Here is a 22623-nt window from a genome sequence, read left to right on the forward strand (position 1 = left end):
TCTGAGGTTGTGTCCTCTGGTCCTAGACTCTCCCCACCATAAGAACCATCCTCCATCCACTCTATCAAGGCCTTTCACCATTCGATAGGTTTCAATGAGGTCACCTTCATTCTTCTGAATTCTGGTGAATACAGGCCCAGAGCCATCAAGTATTCTTCATACGACAAGCCTTTCAAACCTGCATTCATTTTTGTGAGTCTCCTTTGAACCCTACTCTAACTGAGGGCTCACCAGTGTTTTATAAAACCTCAACATTACATTCTTGCTTTTATATTATAGTCCTCTTGAAATGAATGGTAGCATCACATATGCCTTCCTCACCACAGACTCGACCTGCAAATTCACCAGTAGGCAATTTGCACACAGACTCCTAAGTCCCTTTGCACCTCAGATTTTTGAATTTTCTCTCTGTTTAGAAAATAGTCTACCCTTTTATTTTTTCTACCAAAGTGCATGACCATACATTTGCCAACGCTGCATTCCATCTGCCATTTCTTTACCCATTCTCCTAATCTGTCTTAAGTCCTTTCGTAGCTTCTCTACTTCCTCAGAATTACCTGCCCCTCCACTTACCTTCATATCGTCCGCGTTGAGGACAGTATGAAGGACTATCAGAGAATGCAGAGGAATATAGATCTTTTACAGATCTGCACAAAGAAGTGGAAGATGTTGCACTTGGGAGGTCAAATGATAGGAGAAAGTATACATTAATGGTAAGCCCTTTAATAGCCCTGAGGTACAGAGGGATCTTGTGGTTCAGGTCCACAGTTTGCTGTAAGTGGCTGTGCAAGTGGTAAAGACATATGGAATGCTCACCTTCATTGGTGAGGCTGCTGAGCGTAAGTCACACTGCAACTATAAATGACCTTAGTCAAACCACACCTGAAGTTAGGGTTAACCCATTATAGGAAGGATGTGGAGACTGAGGAAAGGGTGCAGAAGAGTTGTACCAGGATGCTGCCTGGATCAGAGGGTATGAGCTGCAAGGAAAGGTTAGAGACACTTGAGTTGCTGTCCCTGGTGTTGGAGGCTGAGGGGAAACATAGGGCTGAATCTTATCCCCAGGGTAGAAATTTCAAACAGCTGAAAGCATGTATTTAAATTTAGAGAGGGGAAGTATAAAGGTAACGTGAGAGAAGTTTTGTCTTATACACTGAAAGTTCTGTTCCAGGAATGGGTTACCAGAGGTTGTTGTGGAAGCAGGCAATTTGGTGGAGTTTAAGAGGCTTTTAGATAGACGCAGGAATGTGAAGGGAATGGAGGGATATGGATGATACATAGGAGGAGGAGGACATAGTCATAGAAAAGTACAGTATGGAACAGGTCCTTCTGCCCATCTAGTCTGTGCTGAACCATTAACATTGCCTACTCCCATCAACCTGCACTGGGACCACAGGCCCCCATACCCCTACCATCCATGTGCATATCCAAATTTCTCAAATGTTGAAATCGAGCTTGTGCGCACCACTTGCGCTGGCAGCTCATTCCACACTATCGCAGCCTTCTGCGAAGAAGATTCCCCTCGTGTCCACCTTAAACTTTTCACCTTTCACCATGACCTCTAGTTGTAGTCCTATCCATCCTGAGTGGAAAAGGCCTGCTTGCATTTACCCTATCTATACCTCTCGTAATTATGTACACCTTTATCAAATATCCCCTTATTCTCCTACGTTCTAAGGAATGAAGTCCTAAACTATTCGATCTCACTTTATAAACTCAGGTCTTCCAGTACCAGCAACAAACATCCTTGTAAATTTCCTCTCTACCCTTTCAACCTTATTTACATCTTTCCTGTAGGTAGTTGACCAAAACTGCACCTCACCTGGAAGGACTGTTTAAGGCTCTGAATGGTAGTAAGGGGGGAGGTGTAGGACCCTCACTATCATTCAGGGCCCCAAACAGTCCTTCCAGGTGAGGCAACACTTCACCTGTGAGTGTTTTGGAGGTCATCTACTGTGTTCGGTGCTCCCGGTGTGGCCTCCTGTATATAGGTGTGACCTGACATAGACTGGGAGACCACTTCGCCGAGCACCTACGCTCTGTCCGCTAGAAAAAGCGGATCTCCCAGTGGCCACCCACTTTAATCCCACTTCCCATTCTGCTATGTCAATCCATGGTCTCCTCCACTGTCATATGAGGCCACGGTTGGGTTGGAGGAACAACATCTCATATTCTGTTTGGGGAGTCCCCAACCTGATGGCATGTATACCGATTTCTCTAACTTCTGGTAATGCCCCCACCCCTCATCACCATTTCCCATCCTCTTTCCCTCTCTCACCTTATCACCTTGCCCACCCATTGCCTCCCTCTGCTGCCCCTCCCCCTTTTTTCTTCTCCCATGGCCTTCTGTCTCTTTCACCAATCAACTTCCCAGCTCTTTGCTTCATCCTTCCCCCTCCCGGTTTCACCTGTCACCTTGTGTTTCTCTTTCTCCTTCCTCCACCTTTTAAATCTTCTCCTCAGCTTCTTTTTCTCCATTCCTGCCGAAGGGTTTCGGCTCGAAACGTTGACTGTACTCTTTTCCATAGAAGCTGCCTGACTTGCTGAGTTCCTCCAGCACTTTGTGTGTGTTGCTCGGATTTCTATCATCTGCAGATTTTACTCTTGCTCGTGTACTCAATACTTTGATTTATGAAGGCCAGTGCGCCAAAAGCTTTAAGCTGTGTGAATTGTGCTGTTGTCTGCTCAGCCTTGGAGCCAACACTTGATGGTGTGCTTGTCCTGTAATCTAGTGCTGAATTCCTTTCCAGTGGTTTGTTTGCCTTTGCCGTACCTTTTGTTTTTTGGACCTGTTTTATTTTAGAACCTTGGATTCACTCTACTGTGTTTATCAAGATTGGCACAATATTGTGAGCCAAATGCCCTGTCCAGTGCTGTATCATTCTATGATCAATCACTTCTCAAAGCAAAGTTTGTCCTTGGAGGAAGTACAGGACAGGTTCTCTAGTATGTTACCAAATGGGTTTGAGGAAAGATTATGCAAGTGAAAACATGAGGAAATCTGCAGATGCTGGAAATTCAAGCAACACACGCAAAATGCTGGTGGAACACAGCAGGCCAGGTAGCATCTATAAGGAGAAGCGCTGTCGACGTTTCGGGCCGAGACCCTTCGTCTACCAGCATTTTGTGTGTGTTTTATGCAAGTGAAGTTTGTATTCCTTGTAGGTTGAGGGGAGTTATGAATGGGGTTTTGAGGATTTTGAAAAAAGTTGACTAGGTGGTTAATAAGAAACCTTTCCCACTGATAGAGCATTCCAGCACGTGATAACATATTTTCAAAATCAAAATTCAGCTAGTGGGACTTTTTTTCACGCAAAGGATGGCCGAGGATTGAAAACCTCTTTCTCGCTACGCTTGTTCAAACAATCACCTTAAAAATGAGGTTGACTGATTTTGGAGAACTCTGCTATAAAGCTTTGAGGCTTCAGTCTAAAAGGAATTATTGAGAAAAATGAAAATTCCTGCTTTTAAAAGTTATTATGTTGGCATGGACAGGAGATTGACTAATAGAAACAAGACAGTAGACATAAATTAGTCTTTTTCAGTTTTACAAGATGAAATGAGTTTTGTGTCATAGGGGATTAATGCTGGACCTCAACTTTTACAGATTTATATAAATGACCTGACTGAAGACAATGTTAGTCTGGTTGCAAAGTTTAGAAGTGATGCAAGTAAGACAGCATGAGGAAGGTGGTATGTTGACAGGTAATATTAGTGGTCAGAGGGTGGGTGGATGAATGTGAAATTGACCACAGCAAGAAAAATAAACAAATCCCTTATCATCTAAATAGTAAGAGATTGCAGGGCTGTGATATGCAAAGTGGTCTGCGTACCCTAGTGTATGATTCAGAAAGGGCCGGTATTTAGAGATGATAGCGAGCTATCATTTGGTGCTGGGGACTTCAATACAAAAGTAGGGAGATAATATTTAAGTCATGTAAGGTGTTGTTGAGACCAACTGTGAAATATTGTGCAATTGATCTTATTTTAGGAAGGATGCTAATACGTTAGAAACAGTTCAGAGGAAGTTTACTAGCCTAATATTGCGATGGAGAAGTTGTATTGTGAGAAGGAAATGGATAGACTAAGCTTGTATCTGCTAGTGTTTAGAAGAGTGAGGGGGGCTTGATTGAGGCATCTTCTTAGGGTAATTTAATGCTGATGTTTTTATTTACAGGTTAATCTAGAGCTGGGGTCACTATTTGAAAATGAAGTTAGATTATATTTTGTTCAGTAATTATGAGTCTTGGGAACTCTTCTTCAGAGCTAGTGAAAGCAGCATGTTTGAATAATTTTTAAGGCAGAGGTAGCTAGATACCTGGTAAGCCAGGGAGGGGAAGGTTACCATGGGAAGATGTGAATATGCAGCTGAAAATAGTCAGATCAGCCATAATTTTATTGAAAGGCAGAGCAGGATTCAGGGGCCAATTGTTCTATTCCTGTTCCCGTTTTGTATCATACAACAAGTAATACTGAAAAAGATACAGACCTATTAAAAAGAATGCTGCATAATTAAAACGGAACGAGACTTGAATTTTTATGTAGCGTCATTCAGGATATAGCTAATGAAGAACTTCCTGAACTGTAGCTGTAATGTAGAAAATGCAACAGCTAATTTGTACACAAAGGCTGTCACAAGTGCCAATGTGATAATGATTAGATCTTTGGTTAGGAGTCTTCCCAGTAGAGCACTGGGAAGAGTCCTATCCAAAGAAATGCTGATAAAATATGGCTATTCTAGAAATGAACTTCATTTAGTAATCATTCCCGAACCATCATGATTTGACGTCCCGTGCAACATTCCAAAAGAAATGTGTTTGAAAATTCATAACTCAAGTATGCAGAATTTCTGATCAGTACAAACATGACTGAGGAACCCAATCAACATTTTAGCACACCATCAACCCTGGCAATAAACATCTCAGCTGTTTTTTTTGTGTGTGTCACACTGGATTGTATTGCATTTGGGGGAAACCACACCCATGATGTGATCCATTATTTAGCCGCATCTCCTCAGTATTCAACTGGACTTTCATCCAGATTTTCACACATATCTCTCTGACATGAGACAAACTCACCACCTTCCAAATGAGGGGGAAGTGCACCAGTAATGGAACCTCAACAGTTGCCTCTTAATGCTTACTTGTCACTGGATAACCGATTAGCTTTATGTTCATAAGAGATTCTGCAGATGCTGGAAATCCATAGCTACATACACAAAATGCTGGAGGAGGTCAGCTTGTCAGGCAGCATCTATGGAAATGAATAAACGGTCAATATTTTGGGCCAAGTCTCTTCATCAGAACTGAAAAGGAAAGGGGAAGACGCCAGAATAAAGAGATGGGTGAGGGGGAGGAGGATAGCTAGGTTAAAGCCAGGTGGGTAGGAAAGGTAAAGGGCTGGAGAAGAAGGAAACTGATAAGAGAGGAGTGTGAACCATAGGAGAAAGGGAAGGTGGGAGCGCATCAGGGGGAGAGGTAGGCAAGGAATAAGAAGCCAGGGTGGGGAAAAGGGGCTGGGTGGAGACAAGAGGATCCCTATTAAGGCAGTGGGAAGATGGGGTGAACACAGATGTTCAGGAAATGGAGGAGATGCGGGTGAGGGCAGCAATAATGGTGGAGAAAAGGAAACCATGTGCTGTGAAGGAGGAGGACATCTCTGATATCCTGGAAGGAAAGCCTTATCCTGGGAGAGATGCAGTGGAAAAGGAGGAACTGAGAAAAGGGAATAGCATTTTTATAGGAGACTAGGTGGGAAGAGGCATAGTCAAGATAACCATGGGAATCGGTCAGGTTATGAAATATATAAATAGACAGTTTGTCTCCAGAGATGGAGCCAGTGAGATCAAGAAACGGGAGAGGGGTGTTTGAAATGGACCCAGTGAATTTAAGGGTAGGGTGGGAAATTGGAGTGAAAGTTGATGAAATTGATGAGCTCAGCTTGGGTGCCTGAAGCTGCATCAATACCAATACCAATACCAACACAGTCAACAATGTAGTGCAGGAAGAGTTGGAGATCAGGGGAAGCGTGGAACATGGAGGGTTCTGGGTAGCCAGTGACAAGGTGGGCCCACATGGGTGAACATGGCAACCCCTTGAGTTTGGACCAAGTGGAAGGAGCCGAAGGAGAAATTGTTGAGGGTCAGGACCAGTTCTGCCAGGTGGAGGAGGGAGGAGGTGGAGGGGAGCTGGTTGGTTCTTCTATTGAGAAAGAAGCGGAGAACTTTAAGGCCTTCGTGATGGGGGTGGGGGGGGATTAGAAGTGTACAAGGACTGGACATCCATGGTGAAAATGAGGTGGTCAGGACCAGGGAATTGGAAGCTGTTGAGGAGATCGAGAGCATGCGGTGTCACAGTTGTAGATGGGAAGGGACTGAGCCAAAGGAGATAGAATGGAGTTGAGGTATGTGGACACGAGTCCAGTGGGGCAGAGGAGCTGACAGAGACACTGGGCCTACGCAGACAGTCAAGTTTGTAGATCTTGGGTAGGAAGTAGAAACGAGCGGTGCGGGTGTGTGAGTTTGGTGGCAGTGGTGCACATAATGTGGAAGGACATAGTCGTTTAGACCAGAATGCTATTAACCTTGCCATCGTTTTATTAATTTGTTGACATAGATTACTGGAAGAGGAGTGCAGTAAACGACAGGATTTGGAGAAACTTCACTTACTACAACAACAGACTATCCAAATGACTGAAGCAGAAAAGCAAGAGCTACAAAATGAGAGAGCCAGAAAAGAGGAGGCCCTGGAAATGGCAATGAAGCAACTGGAAGAGCTTGAGCAAGAGAGAAAGCAAGCTCTTGCACAGTATGGGGTAAGATGGTAACACATCAGTTTAGGAAACATCGTGTGGAAAATTAAGCAGTCACCTGATAAGTCACATTAAGTTTCTTATTCTTGAATGCTAACCAACCCACTCTGTTCTGTTGCTAAACATAAAATGCTGAATCAATCAAATTTGTTCCTTCTGGTTTTCTAGTTTGGCGTCACCCAAAAGTGCAGATTTTTCAAAATACTGAGTCAATTTCTAAATTTAGCCACCTGGTTTACTACGTTTCAAATATAAAAAAATCAAATTGACATATAACAAGTACCTTATGTGAAACTGCTACAGGGTTTTATTTAGAATCAGAATCTGAATCAGGTTTATTATCACCGACATGTGACATGAAATTTGTTAACTTAGCAGCAGCAGTTCAATGCAATACATAATCTAGCAGAGATAAAAAAAATACATAATAATAAACAAATAAATCAATTATGCATATTGCATAGATTTTTAAAAATGTGCAAAAACAAATACTGTATATTTTTAAAAAGAAATGAGCTGGTGTTCAAAGCTTCAATGTTCATTTAGGAATCGGATGACGGAGGGGAAGAAGCTGTTCCTGAATTGCTGAGTGTGTGCCTTCAGGCTTCTGTACCTCCTACCTGATGGTAACAGTGAGAAAAGGGCATGCTCTGGGTGCTGGAGGTCCTTATTAATGGACGCTGCCTTTCTGAGACACCACTCCCTAAAGATGTCCTGGGTTTTTTGTAGACTAGTGCCCAAGATGGAGCTGACTAGATTTCTTCTTCCTTCTGCAGCTTCTTTCAGTCCTGTGCAGTAGCCCCTCCATACCAGACAGTGGTGTAGCCTGTCAGAATGCTCTCCATGGTACAACTATAGAAGTTTTTGAGTGTATTTGTTGACATGCCAAATCTCTTCAAATTCCTAATAAAGTGTAGCCGCTGTCTTGCCTTCTTTATAACTACATCAATATGTTGGGACCAGGTTAGATCCTCAGAGATCTTGATACCCAAGGATGTGAAACTGCTCACTCTCTCCACTTCTGATCCCTCTGAGGATTGGTATGTGTTCCTTTGTCTTACCCTTTGTCCACAATCAGTTCTTTCGCCTTACTGACGTTGAGTGCCAGGTTGTTGCTGCGGCACCATTCCACTAGTTGGCATATCTCACTCCTGTATGCCCCCTCGTCACCACCTGAGATTCTACCAACAATGGTTGTATCATCAGCAAATTTATAGATGGTACTTGAGCTATGCCTTGCCACACAGTCATGTGTACATAGAGAGTAGAGCAGTGGGCAACAGTGTTAATTAAGTTCCCAGTTAGTTTGCAAGTCCCATGAAAATTTGTTCTAATAGGACACAGCAGTAATATAGAGTTAAGAGTTTACATTAGAATCAACTTGATGATCACTGATATAGGTCATGATATCAGTTGTTTTTTTGTGGAAGCAGAGAAGTTACTATAAGTTACAAAAGTAACTTCTGAACTCTGATGGCAGAAGGGTAGAAGCTGTTCCTGAAGCAATAAGTGTGGGTCTTCAGGCTCTTGTACCTCCTTCCCGATGATAGCAATGTGAAGAGGGCATCTCCCCGATGGTAAGGGTCATTAATGATGGATGTTTGAGGCACTGTCTCTTGAAGATGTCCTCAGTGATGGTGAGGGTTGTGCTCATGATGGAGCTGCCTGAGCCTTTTTCAAACCTGCACGTCGGAACTCCCATAGCAGGCAGTGATGCAACCGGTCTGAGTGCTCCCTACCATACATTTGCAAAAGTTTGCAAGAGTCTTTGATGACAGATTAAATCTCCTCAGACTCCCAATGAAGTGAAGCTGCTGGCATGCCTTCTGTGTGTTTGCATCAATGTGTTGGGTCCAGGATATATCCTGAGATGTTGATGCCCTGGAACTTGAAGCTGCCCACCCTTTCCTTCGCTGACCCTTCAATAAGGGTTGGTGTGTGTTCTTCTGATGTCCCCTTCCTGAAGTTCATAATCATTTCCTTGGTTTTGCTCACCTTGAGTATAAGATGATTGTTGAAGCACTACTCAACCAGCTGATCTATCTGACACCAGAATGTATCATCATCACCATCTGATACTACTGTAGTGATGGAATGAATGAATAACTAAAATAATATGAGATTTGGCATACTCTGATTATTTGTATTTGATCAGTGATGATTTGATGGAGGTTTTTAAAAATAAATTATTAGTTTATTGTCATTTCTATTTTTATAGGTTGGAGGATTGGTAACAAAGAATGGTCAACTTAAAGCCCTAAAGGAAGGTGGGGGGGGGGGGGTGGTGGTGACATTTATAGAGAAAATAATTGAAACAGTGTTGTCACCGGGTCTTGTTGAGTAAGCAGCCTTTGCACAGTTCAAAGGAAAATTGGATTAATACTTAAAGCCTCAATCTGGCAAGAGCATGTTAACTGGATTGCTTCAGTAAAGCTGTAACTTGGGAACCTCTTGTCAAGCATTGCTCCACTTGGAATGTTCTCTTCCTTTGCTCAAATGTGCGGTAGCTTTTAGGAAACTTACCAAATCTTATTTTGACCTTGGAATGTAGTACAAAGGACATGGCTATCTAACCAAGAATATCATTTGCAACCATTTTAAATGTGATGAGGAAACACATGCTGATGACTATAAAATCATTAGTTCAGCCGTGTCTGTGTCCAAATGTGTCTATACCCTATATTAAATTAGACACGTCCTGTACTCTGAAATGTATCCAGTTTGCATTACAGAACCATATCTTCCTTGCTTTCATTGTTACATCCCTCATAACGTTAACACAATCCCTTCTTCTCACCCCATTCTCTTCTCCCTCCACGCTGCTACTGAAAGATCTGAAGATGGTTGATCAGACATTCGCATATATCTGGGCATTCCCGATGTTGAAACTGTACAACCCTACCTTAGACGCCTCGTGTCTTCTGTTCAACTTTTACATGGTGATTATTGGAGCAATTGAGAATACTGCTGTGGGTGTTGTATGCATTCAGGCACCAAATTGAACTTACATCGAGGGGCAAGGTTTTCTAGAGGGTTGGGAGGATTGTAATTGAAATATAGATAACATAGGGTTCATGGAAGCTTGAGAAGAATTAGGTTCAGTGATCCCAGATTTTTACTGCCTTTAGGTGATGAGGATATGCCCACAGTGTGTTCAATACTTCCAGGAGTTTAAACCAGTAATGTACGTTCAAACCAGGATGAAAGAAATAAAATTTTTGATGGACCCTTTGAGTATTTGGCCAATGCCCAGGGATTTTGATGATGTTCCTCAGCAGTCATAATCATCTTCCTTTGTGTACGATATGATTCAGGATAATAGGAAGTCCCCCATTATCACATCTCCCCATTTCCCCCTCCTTCCATCAGCCGTCCCAAGCCTGATACTCATTACCCTGTTTTATTTGTCGTCTTGTAGATTCTAGTCTGACGAGTGTTCTTGTTGTGATAGATAGACCAGGGAGGTTTCTAGTTGTTCAGTGCAAGGTGTACGTGTGTAGTGCCTTGTTGTGGAGGGCAAGGAGAATGAGCTGTAACAGTTGTCTGCAGGGAAGAACAGCAGGCGCACACTGGCAGGACAGTGATACTGCTTTGTGAACCTGTCGGAACAGCAAAGCTTTCGCAAGCTGAGGCCGTCTTATCAGATGCTCAAAGGAAATACTTACTGCTTCTAGATATCCATTAACTCACCCTGCATATAGTAATCAGCTGATCTTGGTGGACTTGGTATCAAAGTTTTTGAATCAAGAACAGGAATTTGGAAAGTTCCTGATCTTATCCCAAGAAGCAGCTCTTTGATGATTTGATCTCTCTGAAACCATATTCATGTCAATTAGGCAAATGTGCTCTTGAGTAACCATCTACAGGATTGGGACTTTGGAAATTAAACCTGAGAAAAAGGCACAACAATAACATCGGGAAAGAAAATAGACACATTAAAATACTGCAACAACCTGATGCAACTTTTCCTAAATTTGTACAGGAAGTGGCAAAAAAATTAGAGTTGGCGACTAGTAAGACAAAGAACTGGAAGGACAAGGTGGCACATCATGAAGGATTGCTCCGACTCATACAGCCAGGTAAGAAGACTGAAGTAATTATCAAATAGCATCTCTGTGTTAGAATGGTATTTCACACACACATAACCAGTGGCAAGCTTTCAGCATTGCATCTTGCAAGTGGAAAACCAAAATAAGAATCACTGGATGCTCAGTCATTTTCTATATTGTCCAGATGCCTATCGCTTATTCTTACATACAGTGAATAATGTTAATATTCATTTTTCTAAACCATTCTATGAACTATACCTTGCTGGATTGTTTTAATACTTGAAATTGACCAGGTATCATAATTCACCAGTTCACCATAGATCTAAGTGTCAAATTGGAAAATGGAGGTTAGAAAGATTTTTCTTCAGGATATTTAAAGTGAAATGTTAACGTGTAGTTTGTAATCTGTTCTGTTTTCTCCTGCTGAAGTAATACGAACTTAGATCAGTACATGGAGCTATGACTTTGCGGTCATTACAGAGACTTGGCTGTCACAAGGACAGGGCTGATATTTCCAAAGGGTCAGGGACAGGAATAAAAGAGGTGGGAGGTGGCATTGGACAGGTACAGGGGCAGATGGTATGGGAATGTATTTGATTGGTGGAGGGTGAATTATGATACTATTAGGTGAGAGCTTGAGAGTGTAAATTAGGAACAGATGTACTCAGGGAAATTCACAATGGAAATGTGGAGGTTGTTTAAGGAGCATTTGCAAGGGCTCTGGCTAGGTTCATCTCATCGAGGCAGGGGAAAGAATGGTTGGGTCATTGAAATGTGGTTGACAAGAGAAGTAGAATATCTAGCAAAGGGGAAGAAAGAAGCATACTTAAGATTTTGGAACCAAGGATCAGACAAAATTCTTGAGAGTTATAAGGTAGCTGGGAATGATCTTAAGAAGGGACTTAGGAGAGCTAGAAGGGGACATGAGAAGGCAGTGGCCGATGCATTGATAGAGTAAGGTGTTCTAGATGTATGTGAAATACAGAAAGATGACTAGAGCAACAGAGGACTCATCAGGTTAAAAGAGGAAATGCACCTGCAGTCACAGGAGGCAGGGGGAGATTCTTAATGAAAATATTGCTTCAATATTTATCAGTGAGAGGGGCCTTGACGATTATGAGAACAACATATAACAGGCGGATATGGCTGAAAATATTGATGCCAAGAAAGAGGATGTGCAGGAATTTTTGCAGACCATCAGAATAAATGAGCCCTGGGGCCATACTCCAGGTTACTATGAGAAGTGAGGGAAGAGGTTGCTGTACTTTTCTGATGGTCTTTGTGTTCTCATTGGCCACAGGAGTAATACCAAATGATTGGAGGGTGGAAAATGTTATTCCTTTGTTTAAGAAGGGTAAGGGGTAATTCTAGCAATTATAGATCACTGAGTCGTATGTCAGTGGTGGGCAAACTATTGGAGAGCATTCTTAGAGACAGGATTGCGAGCATTTGGAGAAGCATAGTCTGGTTAGGGTTAGTCAGCATGGTTTTGTGAGGGGCAGGTTGTGCCTTCTGAACCAGATTGACTTCAATGAAATGACAAATAGATGAAGGTAAGAACAGTGTCTGTGGTGTATATAGCGTTTAGGAAGATCTGACAAAGTTCCCCATGGTAGGCTCATTTGAAAAGTCAGGAGGCACAGGACCTAGAGAAACATGGCTGCATGAATTCAGATTTGGATTGCCCACAGAAGGCAAAGGAGTGAGCTTAAAAGGAGACTTAGGAGAGCTAGAAGGGGACATGAGAAGGCCGTGGCTGACAGGGTTAAGGAAAACCACAAGGTGTTCTAGATGCATGTGAAGAACAGGAGGATGACTAGAGTGATGGAGGACTCATCAGTAGATGGAGTGTATTCTACCTGGAAGTCAGTGACCAGTGGTGTTTTGCAGGGATCAGTTCTGGGACTCTTTCTCTTCGTGATTTTTATAAATGATGGGTTAGTAAGTTTATAGACGTCTTAATAAGCTGGTAAGGAAGGCGGGCTCTGTTGTGGGCAAAGTACTGGAGAGTTTAACATCGGTAGCTGAGCGAAGGGCGCTGAGTAGGCTACGGTCAATTATGGAAAACTCTGAACATCCTCTACATAGCACCATCCAGAGACAGAGAAGCAGTTTCAGCGACAGGTTACTATCGATGCAATGCTCCTCAGACAGGATGAAGAGGTCAATACTCCCCAATGCCATTAGGCTTTACAATTCAACCGCCAGGACTTAAGAACTTTTTAAAAGCTATTATTAATGCTTTTTGAGATAGTGATTTAGATGCATATCATATTTTTTACTGAGTTAAGTATTGTATGTAATTAGTTTTGCTACAACAAGTGTATGGGACATTGGAAAAAAGTTGAATTTCCCCATGGGGATGAATAAAGTATCTATCTATCTATCTAGATGACACAAAGGCTGGTAGCATTGTGGATAATATAGAAGGTTGGTGTAGGTTACAACAGGACACTGATTGGATGCAGAGCTGGGCTAGAAGTGGCAGGTGGAGTTCAATCCAAAAAAGTGTAGTGATGCACTTTGAAAGTTTGAATCTGAAGGCAGTGTAGGGTTGTAGCCTGATTCATAGCAGTGTGGAGGATAGAGGGATCTTCAGGTCCACGTCCACAGTTGTTGTGCAAGTTGATAGGGTGGTTAAGAAGGCATACAAAGTTTTGGACTTCAGGAGTTGGGTTCAAGAGCTGCGAACTAATTTTGCAGTTCTATAAAACTGTTTAGACTATATTTGGAGTCGCCTGATTGTAGGAAGGATGTTGAAAATTTAGAGAGTGTGCAGAGGAGATTTACTAAGAGGCTGCCTGGATTGCAGAGAATGTTTTAGGAGGAAAGCTTGAGCAAGCTAGGGCTTTTCTGTCTGGAGTGAAGGCGTGTGAGAGGTGACCTGATAGAGGTGTATAAGATTATAAGAAGCATTCATAGAGTTAACAGCCAGCTCCTTTTCCTATGAAATGGCACAATTTTAAGGTGATTGGAGGGAAGAATGGGGGATGTCATATGGAGGTACAGTATTTTACACTGAGTGGTAGGTCTGTGGAATGTGCTGCCAAGATTTGAGGCAGATACACTAGACATTTCAGAAACTCTTGGACAGACACATGGATGGAAGAAAAAGGGAGGGTTATGTGGGAGGGAAGAGTTAGATTGGTCTTGGAGGAGGTTAAAAGGTTGACTGTTGTAATTGACTCAGTTGCTTTAAGATGTGCTGGTTGATTAATTTTTATTGCACTTTTTTCCATAGCTTTTTTTCTGGCTAAACTATTAAAGCATTTTGTAGGATCCATTACTTTCAAAATACTTCAGGTTTGATTTATTCTTGCCTTATGTTCAGATTCTTTCTAATTCATTTTATATTGCAAAATGTTAATACTGGTAACATGATCTGTTAAATTTTTGTCACTGAGACCAGATAGACTGCAGTGTTTAAAAATTGAAATGGAGATCTGAAGCATATGTCAGTAGGAAAGAGATATTAAGTGTTCTTTGGAAAATATTGAGCTGGTCCTGTTGTAGTTATTTGTAAGTCCTCTTTGCCCTGTACATTGAATGCCTCCTTCTGAATGTTTGTTAATTATTGTTTGTAGGTTCCAAGGGCCCTCAGCTGATCACTAATTGGGGACCATCTGCCTTCACAAAGGCTGAGTTGGACCTCCGGGAAAAGAACTGGCAGAAACAAAAAAATGCAGCAACACAATAATACATATACCATAACATATTAAATATTGGACTGTATTTTGCCAGATGCGTACTTTACTACACACTGGAAGAAAGTGCCAAGGATGTGTTCTTTGTGGAAGCAGTAGTGGTTTGACATGAAGTATTTTATACTAAAGTGTTAAAATTCTGTGTCCAACTACACAGTGAACAAAAGAGGACAGTCCATTTGAAGTTCATGTGTACTTTTGTTGAATGTCCTGATTGCTTCAATTATTTTTAAATTTTGATTTCAACATTCTGTAATGCTTGCAATAGGTTTGAAAATATTCCTTTTTTGCTTGCCTCTTTGATTGCATTTACACTGGAAACTTGGAGCCCAGCGTGACTCTGTTGGCTGAGTTGAGTAATTTTGAAACAAGGTAAAAGTAGGCTTATGTTATGGATTTCATTTATAGAACTTAAAAAAAAATTGCATGGAGGCATGAAATGGGAAATTCCTGCATCTTTATATGTAACTTTTCACTAGTCAGATACTGTGCAATCACAATGCCATGCCATGAGTCAGTAGACCCTGATGTGGTCATTTTCAGTCAGGTGCCTGATATTATACTTAGCTCAGCAGGATCTCAAGAAATGCTAGCCAAGGTGGAAAGTTGTACATGGTATTTGTAACCATGTATTCCTCACGTACTTACTTAACAGTATGATGCTTTCTAAATCCTAAAATGATTAGCCTGTACTAGGATTAAGTTCCCATGAATTTAACATAGATGTGTCGGTGAAGTGGTTATTAAGAAAATAAAGTAGATTGATAACAGTGAGTACTCTAACCCGAGGCGTAATTGAAAGTATGCCAGATTTTTTTTTCTTGACTTCACTATGGATGTGCAAAATACTGCTCTCCGGTAAGAGTGCTGAATTGCAGGTATTTATACAGTGACTCATTATTAAGTTAGCTAATTAAAAAGCAGAGTTTTAAGTTGGCTCTTAAAATAGTGGAAGTGTCTTTCCTTTTGTCTAAATGCATATTAGGAGTGAATGCAAACTAATTCTAACTATATTTGCAGTTAATTGCTTGTGTATTTTATGAAAAGATATACTATGATTATTGCATATTCCCTAACTGAATAGATACCATGGTCAGTGGAAAGTGAAGCAGTTGTATTCTCTTTGCATCCACCCAGAGCTTCTTAAGGATTGATTTGGATGTATTTATTTTAAGCACCGTATACCCTTCAACACTTTCGTCGTTAGGATAATTGAATTGTATGCACATGAGTGCCACACTGCAGTGCCAAAAGACTTTTCACCAGCACCAAGTTATTTTTACAGATAGAAATTTTAACTTGTCCACACATAGGATAAAACCACCATAAAATGAATGAAAATATCCAATAAAAATACTGAAAAAAAATGGGTCACTTACAGAAAACATCATCTTGAAGAAATTAATGGTGGAAACGTCAAAGCAGCCGGTGGGCAAGGAAACTTCATTAATTGCAGATTAATTTTCCCACCAGAACTCACAGAAGCAGTGTAGCTTTGTAGTATTGATTGAATTGTATTGCCAGAAGGCACGTGAGATGCTGATGCTGGTTAACTTGCTTTGTTGGCGAGATGAATGGTAGTGCAGTAAGTCAATTGATGCATGCCTTTGACCAGTATAAATGGGATTTAAGGCACACTGAAATAATCCACATGTTTATCGGGAAGAAATTCAGGTCGCGTCCATCGTCCCTTACATAATTAGCTGATCTCTTTCTAGGTGGTCACCTGTGTTGCTATTTTGCAGAAGGAAAAATTGCCTGGAGCTCACTTTCCTGTTGAGCATCTATTAGAGATGCAATTCTGTCAGTGTTTAACAAGAGCAAATTTTAGCATGATTTCCTGCTGCTTCCCCTGTGTTTACAGCTTCCCTAATCCTTAGCAAGTCAGTGGTCTAGAAGTTCTACTGCATGGGAAAGCAATTTTTAGATGCTGTGTGGTCCAATATTGATTTAACTGTTCTGCACACACAAAATGCTGGAGGAACTCTGCAGGCCAGGCAGCATTTATGGAAAACAGTACTGTTGATGTTTTGGGCCAAAACGTCAACTGTACTTTTTTCCATAGATGCTGCCTGGCCTGCTGAGTTCCTCCAGCATTTTGTGTGTGTGTGGCTCAGATTAACAACATCTGCAGATTTCACTTGTTTGAGATATAAAAATGTGCTTGATTTTCCCATCATCAGAAAGGTACAAGAATGAAGTCACTGTTCAAATAAGGACCATTTATGCCTGAACCAACCTAAATTGAAGGGAGAAAAACTTCACTTTGGGACTGTTCTGGAAGATTTTCAGTAGAACCAACTCTTCTGTGGCTTTTTTTGCTATTTAAAGAGACTACTGGTATCAGGAGACTAGAATGGCCACACTTAGACGCTCTGCAGGCCAATTAACCACCTTATAAGGAGTGTTTGTTTTTCCAACATTTAGTCTTTGTAATAATACCTTTGGCAGACACCATTACTTAAGACTGTTATTATGGTCAATCACCAGTGCATTACTTAAGATTGTCCAGGCAATAGGAAGAAAATGATTTTATCTATTTTGATTAGAACAAGGAGCTCCTCAGCCACTGGGCCCTGCACACATTGCTGGCCTTCCATGGGTACAGTTGGCCTTTGATGCCATTTATGTCCACAGCAGCTCCTCTAAATAACTAAGACATCGAACAGGAAAGGTTTTTGCTCCCTCAGTCTGCAGGTCTTCATGGTCCCAAGAATCACAAGAAGAATTTCCTCCTGGTGAATGCCATGCTTTTGGGGAACATAAACATGTTCTTCGCTGATGGATCTTTGTCAGGTAGTGCAAGTGCCGGGAGGGGTGGGTACTAAGGAACGAGGGTGGCTCTGAACCTCCCTGGCTGGATTCTCACTCACCCACCATAGCAATTGAGGGCTATGTGTGTACCAGGATAGCAGTGAAAGTGAACTTGGTTTATGCTGCTGCCTCTATCAATCCAAAGGCCATGGCAGTGTAAACCAAACCAATGTGGAATCTTCTCATTGTCTGCAGCACCTGCACAATTTAACAACTATTGACACCACTGAAGACAGAGAAAGAACAGTCCTAGATGCCTGGAGTCTGAGGGTCACTGGGTAGAGCTTAAAGTTCAGTTGGAGCAAGAGGAACAGAATAAAACAGCAGCTAATGACAAAAAAAAATGTTTAGTTGGCATCCATGGTCTCACCAGACAGGCACCAGCTGTTTGTGATATATAATTTACATAAGGAGCATGCAGAATATTAATTCCCCAAAGCAGACAAGTTGAATCTCTACATACTATGTTCTTCAATACCAAGAGACTGTACAAATAATCAGAAGAGGAAAGCTAAATGTATCAATGAAGCAAACATTTCCAGTTACTTTAAAGTGCTTCATTTTCTCTATTGGAGTAAACTGGTGCACTGACCAGGTCTGTGAGGCTCTTCTAATGGTGAAGCTAACCTGGCAGGTCCCCAGGTTCTCTCCATGACACCAAGCATATGTTTTGAGCACATTTTGCCTTTGAATTATTATGGAATTGTTTTCCCCCATTCCTGCTGCTTTTCTCTCTTCCATGACTGCCAAAGTGTGTGTGGCAACTGCCCAGCAGCCATACAGAATTGAGCTTAAAGGGCTGATGCCTTTCTTTGAATGCCCTGCAGAAATGAGTCAGGAGATACGTGAAATCTGCGGAGGCTTTATCATGAAGTGTTCAGGTCCCCTCTAAGCCCTTGTTTTTGGATATAAACCACACACTTGCCATTTCAGTGTTCTGTCGATTTTGTGATTCTTCGTATGTGGGGAAATCCAGCAGTGTGATAGCAGTGAATACAGCTGTGTTTATGCATAGCAAAAACAAGTGATTCCCAATTTCTAGGGAATCCTAGAAATATTTCACTTAGCAGACAGGACTCCCAATACCCCAACCTCACTTTCAGCTTGCGTAACTAGTGGTCACCTTGATATAGCACTTGCCCATAAAGATCTTTGATACTGTACTGTAGGGATGTCAAGAAAGGAGAGTTAGGCAACGTTTCTTGATGTGGAGTAGGTGGTGGGCCTTGTGAAGCTTGCCTTTTACAGTCATTTCAAAACATGCCTGAAGGATTTTTATTGAAGCCTCAGTGAGTGTACCTCTGTGTGCAAAGAGTCAAGGATATGAATACAATTACGTTAAGGTCAATGTGGAGAGGTGTCAAAGGAAATTCAACATGGTGGTTATTTGAACAAATGTAGAAAAATTAAGTGTGCATAACTTTTGTACCAGCTTCTTACTGAAAATGTGTTTATGCTTGAAGTTACAGTATTTTATAACTAATAAGATTTTTAGACTTTAGTAAAATTGTTCACTTTAGAATTTTTAACATTGTGAGAGTTCTCTGTTCCGTTACTCCTTGACTCTCTCTGAGTCTTCCGTGATTAGAACTGGAATCCAAATGTTCTCTGTATTGTTCTTAGATCAGCTGAAATTATAGAGTGTGTGTAAACACTCATCCAATAGTTAAAGATAAAAATAAGAACTGATTTCTGCATTTTGCTGTTAACATGCTTGAAGTGTGTAACTGCAGACAAGCTGACACTTTTGCAACTATTTTTAACTGTATCAAAGCTGTGGTTAGTTCAAAAATAAAGATGTACATCAAAATATTCAGCATGGCTCTTGACTGTTTACACATAGGTATTGTTGCCAGCTCTCTCCCATGGCCCCCTCTCCTGATCCTGCCACTTCCTTTCCCAACCATTCGAAGTGAAGGTGTGGAATCTCACTAATTCCATGCTTACAAGTGTGGAAGAATGACAAGGAGTTGTACACTCCGGGGATACTGCCTAGTTATTCTTGCTTGGTAACTGCACAAACAAATCCAACACACCTCAATCAATTTGTGTGCTTTTACAAAAGAAAACCTGTTGTTTTTTTCCCCTGAAAGGAACAGAGTACAAGCATCAGACAGTAGATGTGTGACCACCGAGAGAGGTTAGGGGATTAAGAAGTCAGCGCAGGGTTCCCCTGTGGCCGTACCCCTCAGTAACAAGAATACCCCTTTGGAATCTGCTGGGGGTGGGGTTGACATATCAGGTCAGGGCAATAGCAGCCAGGCTGGTGGCATTGTGGCTGGCTCTGAGGCTTGACAGGGACTTGTAAAGTCGGGCAATGTGGTAGTTATAGGGAACTCGAGAGTTAGGGGTATGGATATGGCCAGTTTCTGTGCTGTACGGTTTCTATGTTCTAAAATAGCAACAGAGAGAATAAGCAGAAGTCAGTCAACACCCACAAGCATACCTTTTTCAGGTAAAATCATTAAATGGCTGTCAGAATGGGAGCTCTTTCTAAGTGTTTTAATGTTTTCCTCTTTGTCCATTTGTTTTCAAGCTATAATGTTTCAGTTTCTCAGAAAATCTTTGCCAAGGTTTCATATTGATGGCAAAGTAACAGAATGGAACATAAAGGTGAAGCTGAATGAATATTTAGGAAAGAAATGTTCAGAACTATACAGACACAATTCCTGGAAAATGAAGATTTGACCAGCTCTGCTGGTCTCAGGACACTGATGGAAGGGAAAGATGAAAGTAAGTCAGCCCTGATGAACGTTGCCTTGTTGGAAAGAACATGAATGGGCACTGGGTAAGTTCACAGAAGCGCTGCTGGAAGAACTCAGCAGGTCGAGAAGCATCAGTGGGAGGAAAGAAGTTGTTGATGTTTCTGGGCTGAAACCCAGCGTCAGGACTGACCGGAGAGATGAGATGGTCAACTCGGAGAGGAGAAGGGGAGTAGCATGAATGGACTCCAACCAATTGGGTTCAACCTGGGGCAGACCTGGAGTGTGAATCAGTGGTGAGAATTGTAGTTTGTGCTGAGATCTGGGAGGTGGTCATTTTACTAGAGGAAGTTTTGAGTCTGCTAGATGATTAGAATACAACAAAATCAGGCTACTCAACATTATAAATGTGTGAGTGTTCTAAGCATAGATTTTCTTTTACTTTAGCAATGTGTCTGTATTCCTGTGACAATGTGACTTTAGTTTGTGGTTCGGATCATCAATTTTCCCAAGCAACGAGCTACTGCACTTGTTCTTCCTAGGTGATTTCCAAAACAGCTACTGATCAGAATCTTCTTACTGAATATCAGCAGAGGCCATGGCAATGACACAGCTCCATTGCTTCCCAACAAAGGTAAATTATTAAATATTTGTGATATCGAAACAGACCATATTCTTGGAAATACCGTAGAATCTGCGTTTTAGTGTCAGAAAGTTGATCAAGTTCTATGTATGGGGCATATTTTAAATGGAAAATTGTATCTTAAGTGATGTTTTAAAAACGTGTTTTACTAACTTCCTGTTCACAACATGTTTACAAATTTGTGGGGAAAAGTTTAATATTTTGCCATTGCTTGACTCTTGTTTATTTCAAAGTTGAAATTTGGGAAATGTTGGTTCAACAGTCCAATGTAAGAAGCTTTCTTTGCTTTAGATATTGAACTCTGAATTCATTATTCCCTGTAGCATCTTTAGTAGGATGATTATAGAGCTATAGAGAAATGCAATGTGGATAAAGGTCCTTTGGCCCATCAAGTCCATGCTAACCATGGTACCCATCCAGCTACTCTCAATTTTCTGTGTTTGGTTCATATTCCTCTAAGTCCCACCCCTCCAGATACCTATCAAAGTGGATACAATCGTACCTGCCTCAGCCACTTCCTCAGGCAACTTGTACCAGATACTCACCTGCTTCCGTGTGTGAAAAAGGTTGCCTCTCATGTCCCTTTTAAACCTTTTCCCTCTTAACCTAAACCTGCGCTCCCTAGTTTTGAACTTCCCTCCCTTGGGGAAAAGACTACTACGATCCACCTCTCATTATTCTAAACACTCCTTTAAAGTCACCCCTTATGCTTCTACATTACAAGTCTGATGCGAGCTGTGGTCTCCGTCGAGGTCGCAGATCAGATCTAGTTGTTTTTTTAGTTTTGCAGGAATGGTTTGGGAGACAGAAAGGGGAGTTGGTGGTCAGATGAGGGCTTGGGGACTGGATTACAGGGGGAATTACAGGTTGGGCCAGAGTCTAAGCCTCCACTCTGAGTTCAGAGGCCAGCAATGCGGACGTGGGGTATCCATGGTCAGATGTTCTGCCGGTAGACCGTTATGGATAAGAGCTGGTGACCGCCCCGCCCCCCCTCCAGGCAGTCAGCAATTTGTCCGTGGGTTCTGGTGCCTGAGTTCCACGTGGCCAGGAGGAACAATGTCTGATGACACCCTGCGTTTGCAAATGGGTGAGACCGGAGTATGAGGCCCAGTGCTTTGAGCCCCATCATTTGTGAGTACTGAGTTTAAGGTCTAGTGTCCGGTGATTGGTGGGCCCTGGGGTCGAGGCCAGGTATGGAAGCTTGAATCAGAAGTTAAAGCTCATTTGCCACAGCCCAAGTCTGTGAATCTCTGCAGGTCCACTGGTGAAGCAGAAACCCGATGTCTGCAGGTCCAATTCCACTGGAGCTTGAAGAAGGCCTGTCTTGGAGTTGGAGGACTGTGCTTGGGCATGGGTGGGAGGGAAGAACTGTTTTACTCTTGTGGTGTTCTCTGTTGTTCCGCAGATCATTGTACCAGAATGTGTGGTGATACTGCAGGTTGCCCCTAGCACACCACTGGGTGTGTTGGTTGTTAACACAGGTGAAGCATTTCATTGTAGGCCGATCTTCACTAATCCGGTACCATTGGGACCTGAGGAGTGCCGGATTAGTGAAAATGCCGAATTGCAGAAGGATCACATTAAGCAATAGCTAACCGCCTCATCATACCTTTAAAATATCATGTAAATCAGTGCAAGTTAGATAATAATGAAACAGAAATATTAAATGAGTAGCAAGTGAAATTTTAATAAAGTAATATACTGTACAGGCACATAAAATAAAGGGTATAGGTAAATGTACAGGAATTAACTTATACAGAACAGCTGAGTACTTCCGCTTCTAAAGTGAGACGTTTAATATACCTTCAGGCAAAGTTACATGTCTGCAAGTGTGGGGTTGTCAGGATCATCAACATCTTCATCTCGAAAAATGAGTGAAGCATCAGGAACTGGTGCTGAAA

The 22623-nt window shown here is 41.8% G+C and overlaps 1 protein-coding gene across 1 annotated transcript in view; it reads left to right on the forward strand.

Moving 5' to 3' along the window:
* Positions 1–19189, forward strand: part of swap70b (switching B cell complex subunit SWAP70b) — a 116628-nt gene extending 97439 nt beyond the window's left edge. The window contains exons 10-12 of the mRNA XM_073049578.1: positions 6615–6813; positions 10793–10889; positions 14444–19189. Of these exons, the coding sequence (XP_072905679.1) occupies positions 6615–6813; positions 10793–10889; positions 14444–14556 (409 nt within the window). The 3' untranslated portion in view covers positions 14557–19189. The remainder of the gene's footprint in view (positions 1–6614; positions 6814–10792; positions 10890–14443) is intronic.
* Positions 19190–22623: the final 3434 nt, after the last annotated feature.

Source organism: Hemitrygon akajei, chromosome 6 (assembly GCF_048418815.1).
Source record: "Hemitrygon akajei chromosome 6, sHemAka1.3, whole genome shotgun sequence".
NCBI classification, from domain to species: domain Eukaryota; kingdom Metazoa; phylum Chordata; class Chondrichthyes; order Myliobatiformes; family Dasyatidae; genus Hemitrygon; species Hemitrygon akajei.